At 31.7% G+C, this 20,302-nt stretch overlaps 1 protein-coding gene across 1 annotated transcript in view; it reads left to right on the plus strand.

Annotated features, from left to right (window-relative positions):
* The window catches only part of Rfwd2 (ring finger and WD repeat domain 2, E3 ubiquitin protein ligase), a 98,968-nt gene that overhangs the window by 29,019 nt on the left and 49,647 nt on the right, over window positions 1-20,302 (plus strand). The window contains exons 6-8 of the mRNA XM_013015742.1: window positions 7,481-7,549; window positions 17,385-17,444; window positions 18,603-18,679. Of these exons, the coding sequence (XP_012871196.1) occupies window positions 7,481-7,549; window positions 17,385-17,444; window positions 18,603-18,679 (206 nt within the window). The remainder of the gene's footprint in view (window positions 1-7,480; window positions 7,550-17,384; window positions 17,445-18,602; window positions 18,680-20,302) is intronic.

Genomic DNA, 20,302 nt, shown 5'->3' on the forward strand with positions numbered 1-20,302 from the left:
TGTAAGCATATGAACACAAAAGGCAATATATTCAGGTTTCTGAAGGGTGGGGAGTGTTCTGTACATTAAGCCAACATGGGAAAGCTAGGTAGACCAGAAATTCCAGGATTGGTGATACGTAGTACAGGCTGAAGACAGAATTTGTTGAAAGACTGTTGAAAAAGTAGATGAAATCCATGATTCTTTCCTGTTTAGCTGTTTCTCCCTCTTCTGTCTCCCACCCAGTGGTAAACTAGAAGTTCTGTACTAATGTACAACTGCACTTTTAAAGATATTGTAGACAAGTACTTTTCTGAAACTAAATTCTTACGTACATTCCATTGTCTTTCCTTCTTTGTGGCTTAGAATTGAAGAAACACAGTTATCTTAGTTTTAGATTGTAGATTTTTACTATTATTTTTCTCAAGAAGGAGCCAATTTGGGAACCAATCTCCTGTCATGGACTTTTTAGCTACAACTGTGTATTGCTTCTGTGAATTATAAGTGCACATAGGTTTTCATACTGTAGATTTTATTTTGACATATACATAACCTCTGTTTTCTTTTGGAAGCTCATAACGATATTTAGTTTTAATTTAACTTATCCAGGGTGATCCATTATGGGAATATTTTTATTACTATTGGTCAGCATTTAGATTTTAGCTGTATCAGTACTGAATTTAACATTGTTACACATATTTCCTTGTTCTTGTATATATATGGTTATGTGTCTATCTTTATTCATAGATATACACATATATGTGTATAAAATTAAACAGGGAAAGATACGGCATTTAGAGGACAAAAGAATGACAAGATATCTAACATTTGAAACAGTACAAGCCAAAAGACTGTGAAGTAAATTTCTTATTATAAGACAATCTAGAATTCTATAATTCACATGGAAGTACTATGCAATACAAAGGTGAAATACTTTGTCAATGACACAAAAGAATTAATTCAGCAGCAGCAGAAATGCTCTAAAGAAGAAATGCACTGAATGCCTTAATTTAGGGTTTTCCACTTTCCTGTTTCTTGTTATTGAAATTATTTGAACTTCTGGATCTGTTAGTTTATAGTTGGTATTAGATTTAGAATTTTTGTGCCATTATGTATATGCATACACTAGGATTTTTTAAGGTAATTGCTAGTAATAAGGTATGCATGTACATGTTTTAATCTTGTTAAATGTCAGCTATTGAAGAACATTATTTTTCTTGATAGAGATGGTCAACATTTCTTCTCTGGTTTGGATCTTTCTAATTTTTTCTTGTTTGATGCTAGCAAGTACATCTCTTTTTATGTGCCTTTTTCACATTTCTGTGATTAGTACTGAAGTTGAAAGTTTCTTCACTTGGTTTTATGTTTGGTGAATTAGTTATTTGTGTTCTATTTCTATTTTCCTCAATTCTTTTACCTATTGATTTATGAAGTGGTGGGAGAGTAAGAATGAGAAGAATAAAGAAAATGAGTTTCTACTTCATCTTGGTGCCTTAGCTTACTTGGAATCCACTTCCTTCCTTTGTGTGGATCAGGTTTCTATCTTTCATTATTTTTGTCTTCCTAAAGGACATTTAATACATTTCTTCTTTAGGGCATTTCTGCTGCTGCTGAATTAACTCTTTTGTGTCATTGACAAAGTATTTCACCTTTGTGTTCCTTAGTACTTCTATGTGAATATAGAATTCTAGATTGTCTTAAAAAAAGAAATTTACTTCACAGTCTTTTGGCTTCCACTGTTTCAAATGTTAGATCTCCTGTCATTCTTTTGTCCTATAAATGAAGTGTCTTACCCTGTTTAATTTTATTATTAAATGCCCTAATTTAGGATTTCCTACTTGATGTTTCTTGTTATTGAGATTCTTTGAATTTTTGGATCTGTGAGTTTAGAGTTGGTATTAGATTTAGAATTTTTTCTGCCATTATGTATTAAAATTTGTCTCCTTTTCTTCACTTTGGAAACTAGCTACACACTATTAGGAGGTTGGAGTTGTTCTGTAGTTCACTGTTGAACAGTTCTTATATGTGTAGCTTGGTAGATTTTTCTATATGGTTTATTTTTGATAGTTTCTACAACTATTTTCAAGTTTACTCCTCTTTTCTAACTTCCATATTTCTTATGCTTTATGTTTCTTACCCAACTTCAAGAACACGCATACCTTTTTTGTAAATGTTTTTATTCTCTTATCTGAGTTGTTTCTATAATGTTTTCATTTTCGATTTTTGAAGCAGGGTCTTGCTATGTGGGCCAAGCTGGCCTTGAATTTGTCATCTTTCTGCCTTATCCTCCCAAGTACTAGGAGTGTTAAGAATGTACCAGGATGACTGGCTTCTGCGTCATTGCTTTATCTGTGTTTATAGATCAACTTTTTCTCTTTATGAGATGTATTTTCCTGCCTCATTGCATGCACAGTGTTTTTTTATTGAAGGCTAGAAATTATATTGTTTCATGTTGTTCATTATTGCATGTTTTTGTATTTTCACACTTCTAAGTTTTGCTCAGACATGCATTTAAATTACCTGGAAATAGTTTGAATTGTCTTTAAACTTGCTTGAAAAAAACAGTGGTTTTTTTTGTTGTTGTTTGTTTATACTAATTTTGCCTGGCTACTAATGCAGCCTTTCAGAGTATGCTAAATGATGCTTTGTATTTCAAAGTTTTTTCACTATGCCTATTAGGATATTTTGAGCCTTTGAAAACTCATTTCATATGGTTGAGTTGATATTTTGTTGTTTAAGGTAACAACTTGAATCTAGTCCCTTTTACATCATTTTAGCCAAGAGCAGAATTTCAGCTTATGTTTTCAGTTTTTGGAAATCGATTGTAATTTTCATTTTAGTTCAGCATATAGTTTGTTTTGCTGAGTATTTTACTTAGTTTGAAAATACTGTAGTACTTTTTAAATATGTGTATTTGATTAACATTCAAATCCCTTTTCTTTTGTTCTACCAGTTCTTGGTAGAGGTGTTAAAAGTATAATTTTTATTTGTTTTGTAATTTTTGATTTGTAATTATTAGTTTTTAAAATTTTTATTTTAAAAATTAACATAAAACTTGTGTATTTTTATGGGGTACCACGTGATATTTTGTTATATGTATACACTGTACTATTTATGCCATGTTTCTTAAACATTTAAGGTTTCTATGCAGTGAAAACACTTCCACTTTTGTTGAAATATACAGTAGATATATTGTCATCTGTAGTCATTCTACTTTGCAACAATAAACATGACTAATATTCTATTTAAGAAAGTCTAGTGTAAGTAGAAACAATTCTTCCTCCAAGCGCTTGGTGTCTTATTAAGCAAGTCATTGTGAAGTTAACTGCACTTGGGGCATATGAATTCATGCTAATTAAATAGATAAGGACCAAGTTGTTCATGTATAATGAAATATGAAAAGATCGGCTGTATAATCTGTTTACATACTTTGATGAGTCCACTTTTTTATACCTGGCAAAGGTAGCATTCATCATATCAGAAATATACTAAAGCATGGAATTGGGAATTGGTACAAGGATTAAATATATGTTTTACATATTTAATTGTATTTCTTTGACCAGATCCTTGGCTAGCTTTCTGTAATAGTAATACTTTTTGTAGTTTAGGGAGTAAAAATATTTATTGTAGAGAAGGTTGAGAAAATATTTTTTAAAACATTGGTTTATAAAACTTTGAGGCTAGTTTAATTTCAGATGGCAGACATACTCTCTCAAGACAAATATAAGGGATACTGCAAGTGGAAACAAAAATTGTTAATGTGTTAATATGTTAATAAAATGTTAATGTTAAAATGTTAAATGTTAAAATGTTAACATGTTAATAAAAATTGTTAATGGATTAATATGTTTTTTTCCTTTATACTTCTTTTTCTTAAGAAATTTCTTAAGTGAGAGAATAGGGCTAAATGTCCATTTTTTTGGAAGTTTTAACAATTCTAGGCAATATTTAAGGAATTTTTGGAATTCTCATTTTAGTCATTGGTTTAATGACCTTATGAAGTTGCACACTTATTAATCTAAGCTACTTTGTAGGCATAGGTATTATAGTCTAAGGCTTTACAGACAAAAACACAACACTGTCTGTTAGATGACTATAGGTAGCAAAAAGGCCTAAGTTATGGCTCAAAGGAGTAAGGACTTTGCCTGGCAAATCTGAGGCTCTAGATTCAAAAAGAAGAAGATCAGAAATTAATTTCCTGTTCAATTTCTTTTTAATGCTACTGGCAAACCACTTCCCATTTGCAATCATCTTTGTACTTTCTATGTCTTTTATATAATTTTCTTCATATTTGCATATGAAATTATAGTTTTGTAAATTTGATAATTATCTACTTTCTTGTAGGTAGGTAGTTTCTCAATTTAATGATGTGATTATGTATGATTTATTTTGTCTTAAGTTGAAAATATTTAAGCCAAATGTGGTTTTTAACACTTAACCTTCCCAATACTTAGAAATATATATATATATATATATATATATATATATATATATATATATATATACACACACACGCACGCGCACACACACACACACACACAGAAAGTTTGTTACTTAACCTCCTGATGAAATGGCTGACTGGGCCCTATGCCTCAGGATAGTAGGAAAAAAAATTGACATATTATTTCCATTGAATATAGTTTTCATTCTTTTGTGAAGGCAAAAAATTATAGAACCATCACAATCAGACCCATCATGGCACTGTGCTTAAACTGCAACAGAAGATTTTGTGTGATGAGCTCCTGATCTAAGTTGCGCTTCCTTTTGATCATAATATTTTGAGAGTCTTTTCTTTCTGAAGCTGCATTCTGTTTTTCCTTTTTCCCCCCTTCCATACTGGGGTTTGAACTCAGAGCCTCTATTTACTAGGCAAATGCTCTACCATGTGTTTGGTAAAGTTTTCAACCTTTTGTGTGTGGGGGGGGGGATATTTTTTTGGTTTGGGTTTTGCTTTATTCTTGGGCTGGTCTAGCCTATGATCCTCTTGTTTGCCCTTTGTTGGAATTTTGAGGTAATAGGCATGTACTACCATCTCAGCTGTTCATTGTGATACAGTCTCTTGATTTGCTTCTCTTACCTGGCTTGACCCAAATTATGATCTCATGATCTTCACTTTCCAAGTAGCCTGTATTACAGGAAGCAGCCACTGTGCCCATGTTGCACAGTTGTATTTTCATCCTATTTGCATGTTCTAGTTAAAGTATTCACACTTTTTATTTTGAAGATCGTTCAGATACTATTGTAAATTGAACAAAATTACTTTATTGGCAGTCTTTGCAGGGTATATTCTGTTTTGTATAAAGATGAGGGCTTTGCTATATATTCTGTAGTTTGAAGTAATCATTATAGAGAAGTCCCAGTGATGTATAGTATCTAGGATGCTTTATTATTATTATTGGGATATAAGGCTCTTGTGAGTTTGTTCTCTGTGACAGTTTAACTCCCTTGTCAAATATGAGTCTAAGGCTTTACCTCGGCAAAACAATTCGTTATGACAGGAGAAACCTCAGTCTTCAGATTGCTTTCTTTTACAAATTTATTCAGTGTATCAAATACCAGGTGTATTGTGTTTTTTAACTGGAAAATAATTAAATTAATACTCTCAGTTTATATTTTCCTTGAGGTAAAATTGTCATATGTTTCCCCTTTTTCCATTTAAAATGCAAAGATTCATTCCCACTGCCCAAAGGAATAGAGAACCTGTGGAATGAGTGTGAAGGAGCTATGGGGTTTATTTTAGTGGTATTTTTCAAATTTTGGTGGGCTTATTCTCTGTCATCAGGGCCCTTGTTAAGTATACAATTCTTAGATCTATTCTAGAGCAAGAAAATAAGAATTTCTAAAAGCTGACATGGTATCTGTTTTAATAGATGCTTCAGTTCTTTTGTGCAGTAAATGAAATTTTTATTAGTTACATATTTGTATATTTGTATGTATTTGTTCTATATGTTAGTTTTTGGACTACTCTGCTTGACCTTTTCCCCCATTTCAATCATTTAAGGGAAACTTATTACTATATTTGTTTATAAACTCTTATTGTTCTGATTTTACACCCTTTTTTTTTCCCTGCAAGTATGGGGATTGAATTCATAGCTTCAGATTCTCCCTTAGCTTCTTTGCTTGTGGTGTGCTTTTACTTCACTCATACAGCTTCTTTTTTTTCTTTTTCTTTTTGGTTAATTGGAGATAATAATCTTGAAAATTTGTCTCCATTGAATTCCCTTCTAAATATGTATGAACTTAGGATAAATTCCAAGAAATGAAAATCATGCTAAAGGAGATTTTTCCAGCATCTTGCCTTTTAAGAAGGTTGTATTAGTTACATTTCCTGCATTACTATGTAAGATCAAGGTAAACTTGACTACAACAGTATTCTTTTTTCTAATCTGATTGGTAAAACCTAGTATATAATTTTGAATCCTTTTTTGTTACTACCAAAGTAATTGCTTTTGAGAATTTTGATATTGAGAGATAAATCTTGTTTTTATGTTTGGATACTCAGTAAATTTCAAGCATTGGTGGCTTACACCTTTAATCCTGATACTCAGGAGGTTGTGATCTGACAATTTTGTTCCAAACCAGAAGGGGCAGGAAAATCTATGAGACACTTATTTTGAATTAACTACCAAAAAACTGGAAGTAGAGTTAGCTTTGAGCAAAAAAGCTCAAGGACAGTACCCAGGTCCTGAGTTAAAGCACCAGGACCAACAATTATAAAAAAATCAGGTCTGCCAGGTGCTGGTGGCTCACGCCTATAATCCTAGCCACGCAGGAGGCTGAGATTTGAGGATCACGGTTCAAAGCCAGCCCGGGCAGAAAAGTCCATGAGACTCTTATCTCCAGTAAACTACTAGAAAACCGGAAGTGGTGCTATGGCTCAAGTGGTAGAGCACTCGCCTTGAGCTGAAGAGCACAGGGACAGCACCCATGCCCAGAGTTCAAGCCCCACGACCAACAACAACAACAAAAAAAGTCAGGTCTCATAATTTTAACTTAGTTTCATCTAGTTTTAATTACTGATTTGTGATACATCCTATCTTCCTATTTATATTAAAATCTTTTTTATTTTCAAAGATTTAATTTTGACTAAAATCTATAGAAATATATTCTCATATTTATGTGACTGATAACCAGAAAGTGTAAATTTATACTTCTAAAAAGTATAAATATCTATTAGTGCTAATTGCTACAGATGAAGTTGTTATGGTAAAACTGATTTTCATGTCTAGAAACTTTGTCTTGACTATGCTGTAAGTTTGATTGGGGAAACAAAACCATTTCCTATAAGTAGGTTTTCAATATGTAGAAAACCTGTGTCCTCTGTTTCTTGGAAAATGACTTGTTGTTTAAAATGCCAAATAGCATATAATAATATTAAGTGGAAAAATTAGTGTAACTTAAATGTGTGCATAAAGTTATCTTTTACTGATTGTTGTGGTATTAACGAAGTTTTTGAGCTGAGTTATATTTCTAAAGAAAATAATTATAATCTTTTTTGTAGGAATCACATGCAGCCCAACTACAGATCCTTATGGAATTCCTCAAGGTTGCGAGAAGAAATAAGAGAGAGGTATATTATTTTGTATGTTTTACATGATGTTTCATTTGTTCTTGTTCCTACTTTGTAAAACATTTGAAGTACAAAGTATTAAAATATTTTTTAAAACATTTAACTTTTCAGAGAATTTTCTCACATTTTAAGTTTGTTTTGTTGTTTTACCTTTACACAACTTTTGGAAATTATTTCTTGATAGACCTATTTATACTTGGAAGTAAAGTCATGGGGGCTAACTGAAAGACAATTTTATATTCATGGCTTTATAACTAGAAAGTTTAATACTTATCAAATTACTCAGTCCATTCACACCTGTACAAAATACAGGAAAATCTAATAAAATTATGTGATCTGAACATGCTAAAATAGTTCTGAAATCGTTTTATTTTTGATGCCATTACTGTGGTTTGAACTCAGGCCCTTATTTCTGCCTCTTAGCTTTTCTGCTCAACTGTTTAAGCTAAAGCTCTACTGGTTAATTGGAGCTAAGAATCTCATGCACAGCCTTTTCTGCCTGGACTAGTTTTGAACCAGGATCCTCTAGTCTTCTCCTGCTAATAGTTAGGATTATAACTTTAGCAACCAGTGTACATCCTTTTTTTTTTTTTTCTTAAAGAACTATCTAATTAGGGCACCTCCACTCCTTAAGAAGATACATACACATCTACTATACTTTGAGTTAACCTATCTGAAAATAAAATAAGTTTTTATTTTGACGATATAATCTGTGTACATTGCCAGAATTTTACATTGGCTTAGTGGGATAATTCTTCTTTTGATTATCCATTGTGTTTAAATTTTTCTGACTTTGTTCAGATTAGATTTGGATTATGCTGATATTAACAGACAAATATTTCTTAGGTGATTTGTGATTGTATTTTTCTTTTTTTAATGGAAGACATTGTTTTTTTAATTTTTAAATTTTATTGTAAAGGTGATATACAGAAGGATTATATGTAAGTCAGGAAATGGGTACCTTTCCATTTGAACAGTGTTACCCTCTCATTCTCCCTCAGTTTTTCCCCTCCCAACACCCCACCCCAAAGTTGTATAGTTTATTTCCAACATAGCTTCTAGTATCACTGCTGAATTGGTTCACCCTTTGTTGTATGGTTTCTGTGCTTCCTCTTCCCCTCCCCAAATCAGATAAACTTATATACAAGACAAAGGGTACAGAAATCCAAAACAGTGACAAAAGGGGATAAACCAAAAAAAAAGGAAAGAAAAACCCCACAAATAATACAATAAAAAACCTCTTGTTTCCATTTCTTGGATGATTGTATTTTTCTCATCCTTCACGTTTGCTAAGTTAACAATTGTGATCTTAGTATGTAGGTGTCCTGTTAGTACGAACATTATCTTCATTGTATGTTTAAGATGTACTTGTGTTATTTGGATTTTTTTTTCCTGTTGAGGGGCATTACCGGGGTTTGAACTCAGGTCTTTGTACTCAAGTCGGCTTGCTTACTTGCTCCTCTGGTACTTTACCACTTAAGCCACACACACCCCCAGTCCTCTTCAGGCTGGCTTTCAACCACCATCCTTTGGATTTAGGATTATAGGCTAGGATTATAAATTTGAGCTGTTGGCACCCAGCTGTGTTTTTGGTTATGTAGTAATTCTGTTTTTGTCTTGGCAGGGGTTGAGGGGTGGGACATGAAATGATATCCAAACATTGATTTGTTTAAATATCTTATGGCATAGTACTCTTATTAAACTATACATGAGAATCCCCTGAGAATTCTGTTAAATGCAAATTCTTATTAAGGTCTTTGGAGACAGATAGTATGAATATTAGCCAGCTGCAAGTGATGCAATAACATTTGGTCCTTCGAGCACACTTTTGAGTAACAAGGCTGAAAATTTTATAATGTATAAAAATTATTAATCTGATGTATACACTCAACATTTATGCTGTAGAAATAAGGAAAATCACTTTTTCAAATTTGTGTGTATCTCCCTTTTGAGAAAAATGTATGAAATTTATTTGTAATTATTTACTTTTTATTTCCATATTAGATTTTGAACTCATTGAGGATGAAATTTAGTGCAAAATAACATTCCATATAAAGCATTACTAAATATATCAATGAAGTGAACTGCTCAAGCATAAACATATTTGAGGATTACATAAAACAGATTTTGATTTAAAGTTCTACTTAGCCCCTGAGTGTTTCCCAGAATTAATCACTATGTCTTTTGGGGGCTACTGATGTTTGCAGCCAGTACTTTGGACATAGTTTCAAGTGATAAAGGTCTGAAATGAGATGTTTTACTGTTACTTATCAGGCTACGTGGCCACTGTTTCATAGATGCTAGCAGAAGACCTGAGATTAATGAGTTGAAGATAACAGACTTCCTAAATCTTGAATTATTTGGCAATGTCAGCTTTAATTTTTTTCTAGTCTCCCAAATTCCACAGGGGCACTGTGGAGATGAGCTAAGATAGATGTTGTAGACCCACTGGGTTTGTATACAGCTGAAGAATGCTGAGCTTAGCAAAGAAACCCAGTGTCTTCAAGAGGAATCTGTTCAGACTTCAGGGACTGTTTATTGGTCAGAAGACAGATCTCCCCCGGATGTATTTACTATTTCTTTTCTTCCAGGCTGCTCTTTGTACCTATAATCTTCGAAGAAATAATTTATAATAAAAACTATCAGCTGACATGTGTGCAGCAATTGGAGGAATCAATAGAGAACTTTTTTCTCAACAATAACTTCCTCATAATTCTAATATGCCCTTTCCCTGTTGTGGCTGATATTTTTCCGTAACACCTTTTATGATACTAGGTTGGATCCCATAGCTCTCTTTACTGTTTCTATATTTCTACTGTTAAATTTTTGGGTGAAATGCTGGAGAAGCTTTTGGCTTGATTTATCTTGAATCATATTCCGTTGGGCTATATTTTCTTATATTAGGTAACCAAGAAACAAACATACTAGTTCCAAGTACTTCTAAATATTGGATCCTCTAGTGACCACTGACTACATTGTCATGAATACATTTTGTTTTTCTTGTTCCTAATTTATTCATGATTGAGTGACTTACATTTCAGTTTAAGAAACTGGATTAACTTTTTACCTGCTTTCTTGACTAAACAGTATAACTTCCTTCACAATTGGAGTCTAGTATTGTAGTGTCTTATAAAATCAAAATATGTTGAAATCTCAAAATACACTGGATGTTTTCCCTTTTAAGTGTACACAGAATGAAATGAGATGAGGACATTGGCATTTTTAGTCTTCAAAACTATATTTGTTAATCCTGTCTCTTGGAGTATAGTTTATTGTTGCATTTTATTCCAGTAATATATAGATTGAATTAGAAACAAATTATTACTTGGAATTTTTCCTGTGATTGTCCCTGAAAATTAACTTTGTGATTTTGTTTGTGATTCTAATTACGTTATTGTTTTAGACATATATAACACATGAGTTAAACATGATGTTCAGACTTAACATAGTTATTACTTCACTGTCGCATCTAGCTATTAGGGCCTTTTAGGTGCTGGCTATTTACTTTTCAGTTTCAGTTTATCCCTACTCATTCTTTTCAGAATACTTAGAGAACAGAAAGTGCCTACTAGGCGTTTGCATTGTATATAGAACAAATTACCGTCAAACTTGAAGGCTTTTAAACATCAACCATTTATTATCTCCAGTCAGGAAATATAATACACAACAGCCAGATTGCTTGGCTCCATACTGTTGAAAAAGCTGCAATCAAGGTTGACCATGGCACAATTGTCTCAATTTTGACTGATATAGTAACCTTTCTAAGCCTTATTGGCTTCTTTACACACACTCAGCTTTCCTCAGAGGTGTAATGACTGAGAAAAATAGATACCATCTGCTTTTTATATCTTAATCTTTGATGTTTTATCTTAACATTTTTGTTGTTTTCTCATTGTTAGGAACAAATTATTAGTATAGTCCAAACATGAGGGTTCCACAAAGTATGTGAATACTAAAAGGTGGAGATCTTGGAAGATCATTTTAGATCTGCCTACCAAACCATTTAATAACTAAACATGTTAATCTCCTTCTATAGTTAGTTTGGACATAAGGTCTTTGGATCCCAGTTAGAAGCCAAATGTTCAAATCTGTACCAGCATTTGAGTAAATTGCTTTATCTTTCTTTTGATTTAATTTTGGATAGACTTTTGGATGATTTTAGTATCTCTTTTTGAATAATTTTGGTTTTCTTTAGAGTTAAAATTGAATTTTAAACTTTTATTTGAAATAAAATAGAAAACTTTATTAATCAAATTTATGGTTTAAAGTGAAGTTACTGTGCATGTTAACTAATATCTTGATGGAGCAGCAAAATATTTCTACAACTCCTGAGGACATCTGCTTTTTCAGAGTACAGCCTTTTCACTTGCCCACTAATTTATCAATATCCATTTATTTACAGCAGTCAGTACCTTGTCTTTCTTTTTTTTTTAATTTTGTAAGTAGTTATACAAGGGAGGTGCCATATAACAAAGCAGCTTATGGATTTGATGCATCTTGGTCAGTGTCACCCTTTCACATTCTTACATCTATTTGACCCACTCTTTCCCTTACTATTCTTAATTTTTTGTGTATACAAAATGACTGCATTCTTCCTCTCTTCATTTAGAGATTTCCATTCTTAAGGCATTGTATTTCTCATAGTTAAAGAAGCCTTAACTTATGAGCATAATGAAGATGAACTTTTGTTAGTGTTTTGCTACTTAAGTCTATATATAGGTGTATTTTTGGAGCTATATGTAAATGTGCCTGTGCACTATGTAATCATTTATTTCTGTCTTTAGCTCAATGTTATGATTCATCTGTATGGTTGTATATGATTATAATTGAGTTCTGTTTTATAGTGTTTGCTTAAATATTTCTCTATTTTTTGGTAAAAATACTTGTAGATGGATATTTGGGTGGTTTTCAGTTTGTAATATTCAAAACAACACTAGTATCTCCTATATATATTTATATATGTACATATATATATCTGAGTATATATTAGCATAGATACATGTATGGGATGTATTTAGATGTCCTAGGGCATATATATTCCTATTGAACTGGTAGTGCCAACGTGTTTCCCTAAATAATGTTCCTTGTATTAAGTACTCCTCCTATAGATACTCTCAGTGTTTGTATTATATTTGCCAAAAGTTTGTATCAGTATGGATTTTCCAGTTTAACTAAATGTGAAGTACATATTACTATTTTGGGGGGTTTTAAATTTCATTTTCATGGTAATAGGTTTAGTACTTGATACTATGTTTATTGGCCATTGGAGAATTTTTTTAAATATATGTTTTAAGACTTTGCAGGGATTTTTTGTTCAGTGGGTTTTCCTTAGTTTGTATATTCTAGATATGAATTCTTTGTAAAATTGATCTTTCACAAATGCCTTTTCTTCTAATTAGGCTGCTCCTAACTTAATGGTGTCCTTTAATGTACATAGAATTTTAACTTTAATAGACTCTAATTAATTGTTCTTTTTATAATGTCTTCTGAGTCAGAGAAGAAATCTTCACCTATGATCATGATGATATTTTCCTATTCATATTTTTGTTTGAAAGTATTTTCTTATCTTTGACATTAAGCCCTATACCTGGAGACACGTTTTTGTGTATACTATGTAGGGAGTGATCTTTGTATATGGATACCCAGCTGTCTAAGCATGTTTAAGTCCATCCTTTTCTCTTTTGCTTTGAAGTTTGAACCTATCACATATCATGTGTCCCTATAGGCTCTTCTCTTCCACCATTCTGTTTGTGTATCCATTGGACAATACTATACAATAAATACTAGAATCTTTGTTGTACATGAAACTCTTGGCTATTCATGGCTATTTGCATTTCTATGTATATTTTTTTTAATCAATACATTTCCATGGTAAATCTGGTGAGATTTTTATTGGGATTACTTTGACTCTAGATAAATTTGGGAGAATGTATCTTTACAATGTATCCTTTAATCCATAACATGATATTCTGTATGTATATTTATAGGTCTTTTAAAATATCCAAAAAAATCTTTATTTGAGATTTAATCATTTTATGTTATTATTAATGATGTCTGTGTCTTTAATTTTAGTTTTCTTACTGTTGCTGGCAAATGGATATTTATTTGATTTTTACAAGTTGTTTTTCAAATAACCAGCAACTTGTTACACTCATCAGTTCTAATTTATTTGTAGATTCTTTTATGTTTTCTATGTACACATCATAATCTGCAAAAAATAACAGTTTAGTGTCTTTCTTTATGATCCTTATATCTTTATTTATTTTTCTTGTCTTACTCTGCTGGCTAGGACACCGGTACAATGATGAATAGAAGTGGTGATAGCTGGGCATCCTAGTCTTGATGCTGATCTCAAAGTGAAAGCATTCGACGTGTCACCATTAGGTATGATGTTTTCTGTAGGTTTTTTTTTTTTTAGCTATTTTTTTTAATCATTCATGGAAATTTCTATTTTTATTCCCAGTTTACTAAGAGAACTTTCCTTCATTACTAGGGGGGTTGAGTATTCTCCAAATTTTTTTGTGTATCTAAGACAATCATGATTTTTTTTCATTCTGTTAATGTGAATAATTATAATTACATTGGTTTAACATTAGAAAGTTAATCACCTGTGTACTTTAAATGACCAGACATCCTGATTGTCTCATCTCCCTAATCTCATATCTCCTGTTTTAGGTATCCCTGCCAGGATACTTAGTTCCCCTGTTTGTATTCCTTGTGTAAACCAAACATACATTATATATTCTCTTCAGTATGGTTTGGATTATTAACATTTTGTTAGGATTTTTGCGTTTATGTTCATGAGTAAGACTGTGAAATTATTTTTTTCTAACACTAGTCTTACGGCAATTTACCATAAAGATGGCTGTTTTTCTCAAGTTGGGAAATGTATATTCTTCTATTTTTGGAAGACTGTAGTTTAGAATTAGTGTGTTTGTCAAATCAGTAAAGATCTTGTTGGAGAAGACATCTGGACATTTTGATTTGTTTGTAGGAAGTTTTAGATTACAGATTGAGTTGAATAGTTACATAAATAGTTATTCAAGGTTTGGTTTCGCTATCACTTTATTTTTAAAGAAATTCTTTCATAATAATTTCAAAACATTGGCATAAGATTCATCTTAATAGAATCTGAAATGTTTATGTTCCCAGGATTTCTAGTGATGTCTTATATTTCCAATATTGCTTTGTGTGTTTTCTCTTGATCAGTTCTTGCCAGGGATGTTTCTGTTTTCTGGGTTGAATCTTTTAATCTTACTCTGTTTCGTGTTTGTTTTCCATTTTATTCATTTATGTTGTTTATTATTTTCATCTCTTTAATTGATTTAATTTGTTATTTCCCATTTATTTAAATTTTCATATAATTATGCAGATTACTTTTGTCATATAGCATATAGGCATATAATGCCTCCTTCCTTCCTCCCTCCTTTTATTATAGTTTTTTCTTAAGCTTGTGTATTATTTAGAAGTAATCTTTTTACTTGAACATGAGGATTTTTTGTTATGCTTTTCTATTTTAATGGAATTACAATCAGAAAATTCTCTGAGTTCTCTTTTGTCAGATGTAATATTTTCTGTACCACCTGGTAGTTGGTTAGGTTTTGAAGTATTTGTGCTTGAAAAGAATGTTTTCTGCAGTTGCATGGTGCAGTATAAAGTAGTTAAATGTATAGTGAGAATTTTCTACATCTTTACTGAGTCTTTGTCTTCTTGAATCAAATTCTGAATCATTTGAGAAGAGTTTATCACTAACAGTATATAGAAAATATTATTTCAATATATTATTAGTCTCAGCCTTTTAATTGTGTATTTAGGCTTTGTATTTGATGTAACGGTTGTAACTTAACCCTGGCCTTTTATTGTTTGTTTGTTTTTTCCCCCTTTATTGTAGTTGTTCTGGGTGTTTTTCTGTTTTCTCGACACCTTTTTCAGAATATCATTTTGGTTCAACTAGTTGTTTTGAGTACTTATCTTTGAATACATTTTTAGTTGTTCGACTAGGTATTATATGATGTGTAATGCTAGGTTCTACTGGTGTGAACATATGTTTTCATTTACTTTTAAATAAGCTATTTTATTTTTCCATCCCTTCTATTTATTCATTTATTTATATTTGGCTTTGCTTGATACACATTTAAAAATTTCTATGGCGAGTTCAGTGAAGTCTTAAAATCAAATCTGCCATTAAGTATTTAGTATGACTGTCTTTAGGGTGATACGAAAAAAGAAATGTTTGGCTTGCTGTAATTGGTTCTTGTTGTAGTTTGGTTAAGTGCTTTACTTGATTTAGTAGTAGCTCTTTCAGAATTAATGTACATTTGAGTTTTGCCATTCTCTTTTCTTTACCAGCTGTCTTTCCTGAAAGTGTAACTGATATCCTTTCCTTTGGTCTGCAGTAATTAAATAATTTATTCTAAGTTATATTAGTTTATATAAAATTAAATCCTGAGAGTTTAATACTTAGGCATATTTTTATCAAACCCAGTAGTGAAGGCGAAGTAAATGAGTTCCAAATATATGTACTTATACCAGAGCTAATATTAACATTATGAGTAGTTAGGAATTTTGAACTATTCCATTTTTAAATTTTTATTCTAAGATGTTCTGAGAATGTTCTTTACTTTTAAAGTTTAAATGTTCTTACAAAATTTTTTGACTACTCCACTGTGAGTTCTTGCTATGGTGTCTTAGGACTATTTTCTTTGCTATTGTATGTGTATGTCTGACTTCAAACACTATGGTAAGGCAAAGGATATTCAGGACTTTATCATTCTCAATTTCTGATTTTTCACAAAACATGAGTTAATCTTCATAGGCTTTTCTCTATACATCTACCATTCTTGGTAGGTTAATGTTGTTTACAGAGTAAATTTAGTCTTGTTCTTTTTTTCTGCTGCTTTCAGCTAGCTGTCCTATTTATTTGTTCAGTTTAACAGCACTAAAATGTGTTTCATTGCTTTCTTAATAATGTATAGTTTCCTTCAGAATCTTGAAATGGAAATGCTTCAAAATGGAAATGCCTAAACCATGTGGGATTGTGGTTTAGGCATGCATTCAGGCAGAAAATAAGACCCTGTCTCAAAAATAACCTGTGCAGTAAAGGGCTAGAGGTGTGAATCAAGTGTTGAGTACCTATCTATCAAGCATAAGACCCTGAGTTCAAACCTAGTTCTGCTTCCCCCCAAAAAACACTGAAGAATCTTGTAATAAAATCATCCATATGTTCTTTCAATAGAAACATCCATATGTTCTAAGATTATTTATGATTGTTTACAAACAACTCTCTGTTATCAGAAATATTTAAATACGTCTTTGTATGTTGTGAAAATGTAATACATTTTACTGACATGAAGTATGGTTGAGGTGCAATAGGAAAGATTAAAAAGACAAAATAGCTTAAGTATGTTATAAAAGTCCATGAAAGGGTTCTGTTAGGATGGTTATATGGGTTGCAGGTATTAAATAGACTTGTTTCTCATAAAGAAGGGTATTTACAGCTTTCATGACAAATTTTTAGATTTTTATTTTAAATAATTAAAGGAGGTAATATGTTCTTTGCATATCTTATATTTTAAGTCACTTATTGCTATTGTTCGTTTTTATTTTTTTATTATGAAGTCAATTCCTATTAAAAGTATAAAGATAAATCTATATTTACATTTTAACACTGGAACTTAAAGCTAATATTTTTATGTGTATTAGTTCTTATCCACCAAACCTAACATCAGTGCTCAGTGTTTAAAAAGAATTAATTTCCCAAGTATGGAGTTCTTTGTGAATATGGACATGTCAGTGGTTTGGTTGAGAACATTTTCTGTCTTTCTTTAATCCATAGCAACTGGAACAGATCCAGAAGGAACTAAGTGTTTTGGAAGAAGATATTAAAAGAGTGGAAGTAAGAAATCAAGAATTTCTCACATCTCTGATAACTTTTTATTGTCGTGAAAATGTCACCTTTTCTTTAAGTTACTCCATTAGATTTATGGGATTGGTCTTGGTTATAAAGGAAGTACCAAATGTTAATTATAATTAATAGTGCATTTTTTGAAAATAAAGATTTTGAACATTTTTTGTTGATAAAATGTAATTTGAGTTTGTTTTCATGCTATACTATTACCATAATTCTTGATTAAATTCAAGAAAAATTACGTAATCTTCATTATATCAATTTAAATTAACTCCGACAAAATCCTCTATCTTTAGATTGAAATGATTTATTATTAAATTTTCTAAGTAAAATATTTCACATGCTGTATGCAATACTGAGGTTAACAAAGATTTATAAAAATATGTTTTCAATATTATAGCAGTTTTTAACTTACTGTTAGGTGAAGTCACTGCTTGTGGATAAATTTAGTTCATTGTATATGTGTATATAATTATTCACATGTTAAAATCTATTTTATTTTACTTTGTTTTGCGTGGGACCTGAGGCTTGAATCAGCTGCTGGGTGCTGTCCCTGAGCTTTTTTGCTGAAGGATAGCTTTCTACCTACCACTTGAGCCCAGTAGCATGTTACTACTGGCATCTGACAACACATGTTACACTTTTACTGACAGACATTACATGTTAAGGAATAATGATACAATATTTTGTGGACTGCCATGGGTCTGCCATACTTATCTATTTATATTGTTACTTCTAGCTACTTAGCTAGAAATAATTTTGCCTAATTATACTTTTTTACTGTTAAATCTGCTGTTGATATTATTAAGAGACTGGGATAACTAGCTACTCATAGCTCATGTATTATGCTGTTCGCCTTTCTAAGAATATTTACTTTTTCTGTATTTGCAGGCTTCATTTGTGGTATATGGTGTTGATTAGAATTTACAGTTCCTTAACGTTATATACTATCAAAGTCTTGCCTCCTAAAATTTCAGTTTCTCTTTGCTTTTGTACTTTATGGAAAGGAATCTTTGAGAAATTTGAGTATTAAGACCAAAAGGACTGATAAATACTTGTGATTAGAAAGGAGTATAATAGATCTTTTTTATTAGTGGAACTTTTCTTTGGAATATCTACTGTAATTCAAAAAATTTGTTATTTCAGGAAATGAGTGGCTTATACTCTCCTGTCAGTGAAGATAGCACAGTGCCTCAATTTGAAGCCCCTTCTCCATCACACAGGTAAAAAGCTATGCTCTAGTGAATATTTAGGACTTAAGTTACAGAAAAGCACACATATAACACTAGCCCCGCAGACCCTTTTTATTATAGCATATGAAACCCTTGAGAAATTACTTTTGGTTATGATCTATCTATCTATATATATATATATATATATATGGCACATGCATTTTCTTTCATTCTAGGAATAGTATTTTCAGTTTACTGTTGGATTAAAAATTGAGTAAATTTTTTATGGTATGAATTAGATGACATTCAAAATCTGAATTTGGAAACATGATATGGTAAAATTAGAAATAACTTGGAGTTTTTAGCCAAGTGCTGGTGCCTCACACTATCATCCTAGCTATTTAGGAGACTGATACCTTAGGATCCTGGTTTGAAGCCAGAAACAGGAGAAAAGGCAATGAGCCCTTACCTTCAATTTGCCACCTAAAAAACTGGAAGTCCAGCTGTGGTTCAAAGTGGTAGAGCACTAGCCTTGAGTAAAATAGCTCAGGGACAGTGCCCAGGCCCTGAGTTGATGCCCTATGACTAAAAACAACAACAACAACAAAAAATGGAGGGGTTTTGGTATTCAGCGTATTATGTAGCCCAAACTGGCTTTGAACTTGGTGAGCCTCCAGTGTCAGCTTCCCAGTTACTGGCCTGTACCACCACAGATGTTCCTTCTCTATACCTCTTCTCCTTTTGGTTTTTTGAGATGGAAATCTTACTAAGTTGTCTAGCTTGACCTCAAACTTGAAATCTTTCTGTCACTAATTTAAGTCTTTCCTTCTATATAAGATCCCTAGATTTTAGAATGATTCTTGCTTCATTTAGTGTTTATACACTATAATGAGTTAATACTATCCTTGTGAGACTAAAATTCTATGTCATGGATTATGTGCTAATTTATTTTATTTTTTTAATTATTTAGTTTTGTTGTTATTGTTGTTAAGCTGGAATTAAGTGTTTCGCATTTTCACTTGCTTTTTCTGATTACTGTGTCAGTAGGACCACATCTCTTCTTGGCTTTTTTGCTGATGGAATTGGACATAGAGTGTTGCATACTTTACGCTGTTTTCACTACAATCCACAGACTTCAGACTTTTGAACAGTTAGGATTCTAGACATAATCTGCCAGAATCCAATGTATTATAATAGCTTTTTGAGTTTTGAGTGTTCATGCTTGAAATGTTCCAAGTAAGAGCTATTTTACATGAACTCACTTTTTTAAAAAAATTTATTACATTTAAGACAATGGTTCAATATCTTTTTTAGACAAAATCACATTAGGATAATGTGGATTATCAGGAACTCCAATAGTAGTTAGTATACAGGATTGCATTAACTTTCAGAAAGTTATTATAGATCTAGTTTGGTGCAGGATGTGGAAAAGCAATAAAAGGGATGTTTTTAGTGAAGAAACATTCCTGAAAAGTTTAATATTTTGCATATGAACTATAGTGTATAGAATTCTCTGTGGTTACCTTAATTAGTTTTCCTGTGTGTTTTACTTTGCTTAAAACATTTCTAATGACCAGGTATGTGGGAAATAGATAACTTTAAACCTAGTTTTTCTTTTCTGACATGAACTCTTAGATAACTGGATAGTTGAGTGAGTATATAAAGGGAGTGAAA

This window comes from Dipodomys ordii, unplaced genomic scaffold, assembly GCF_000151885.1.
Source record: "Dipodomys ordii isolate 6190 unplaced genomic scaffold, Dord_2.0 Scaffold27, whole genome shotgun sequence".
NCBI lineage: Eukaryota > Metazoa > Chordata > Mammalia > Rodentia > Heteromyidae > Dipodomys > Dipodomys ordii.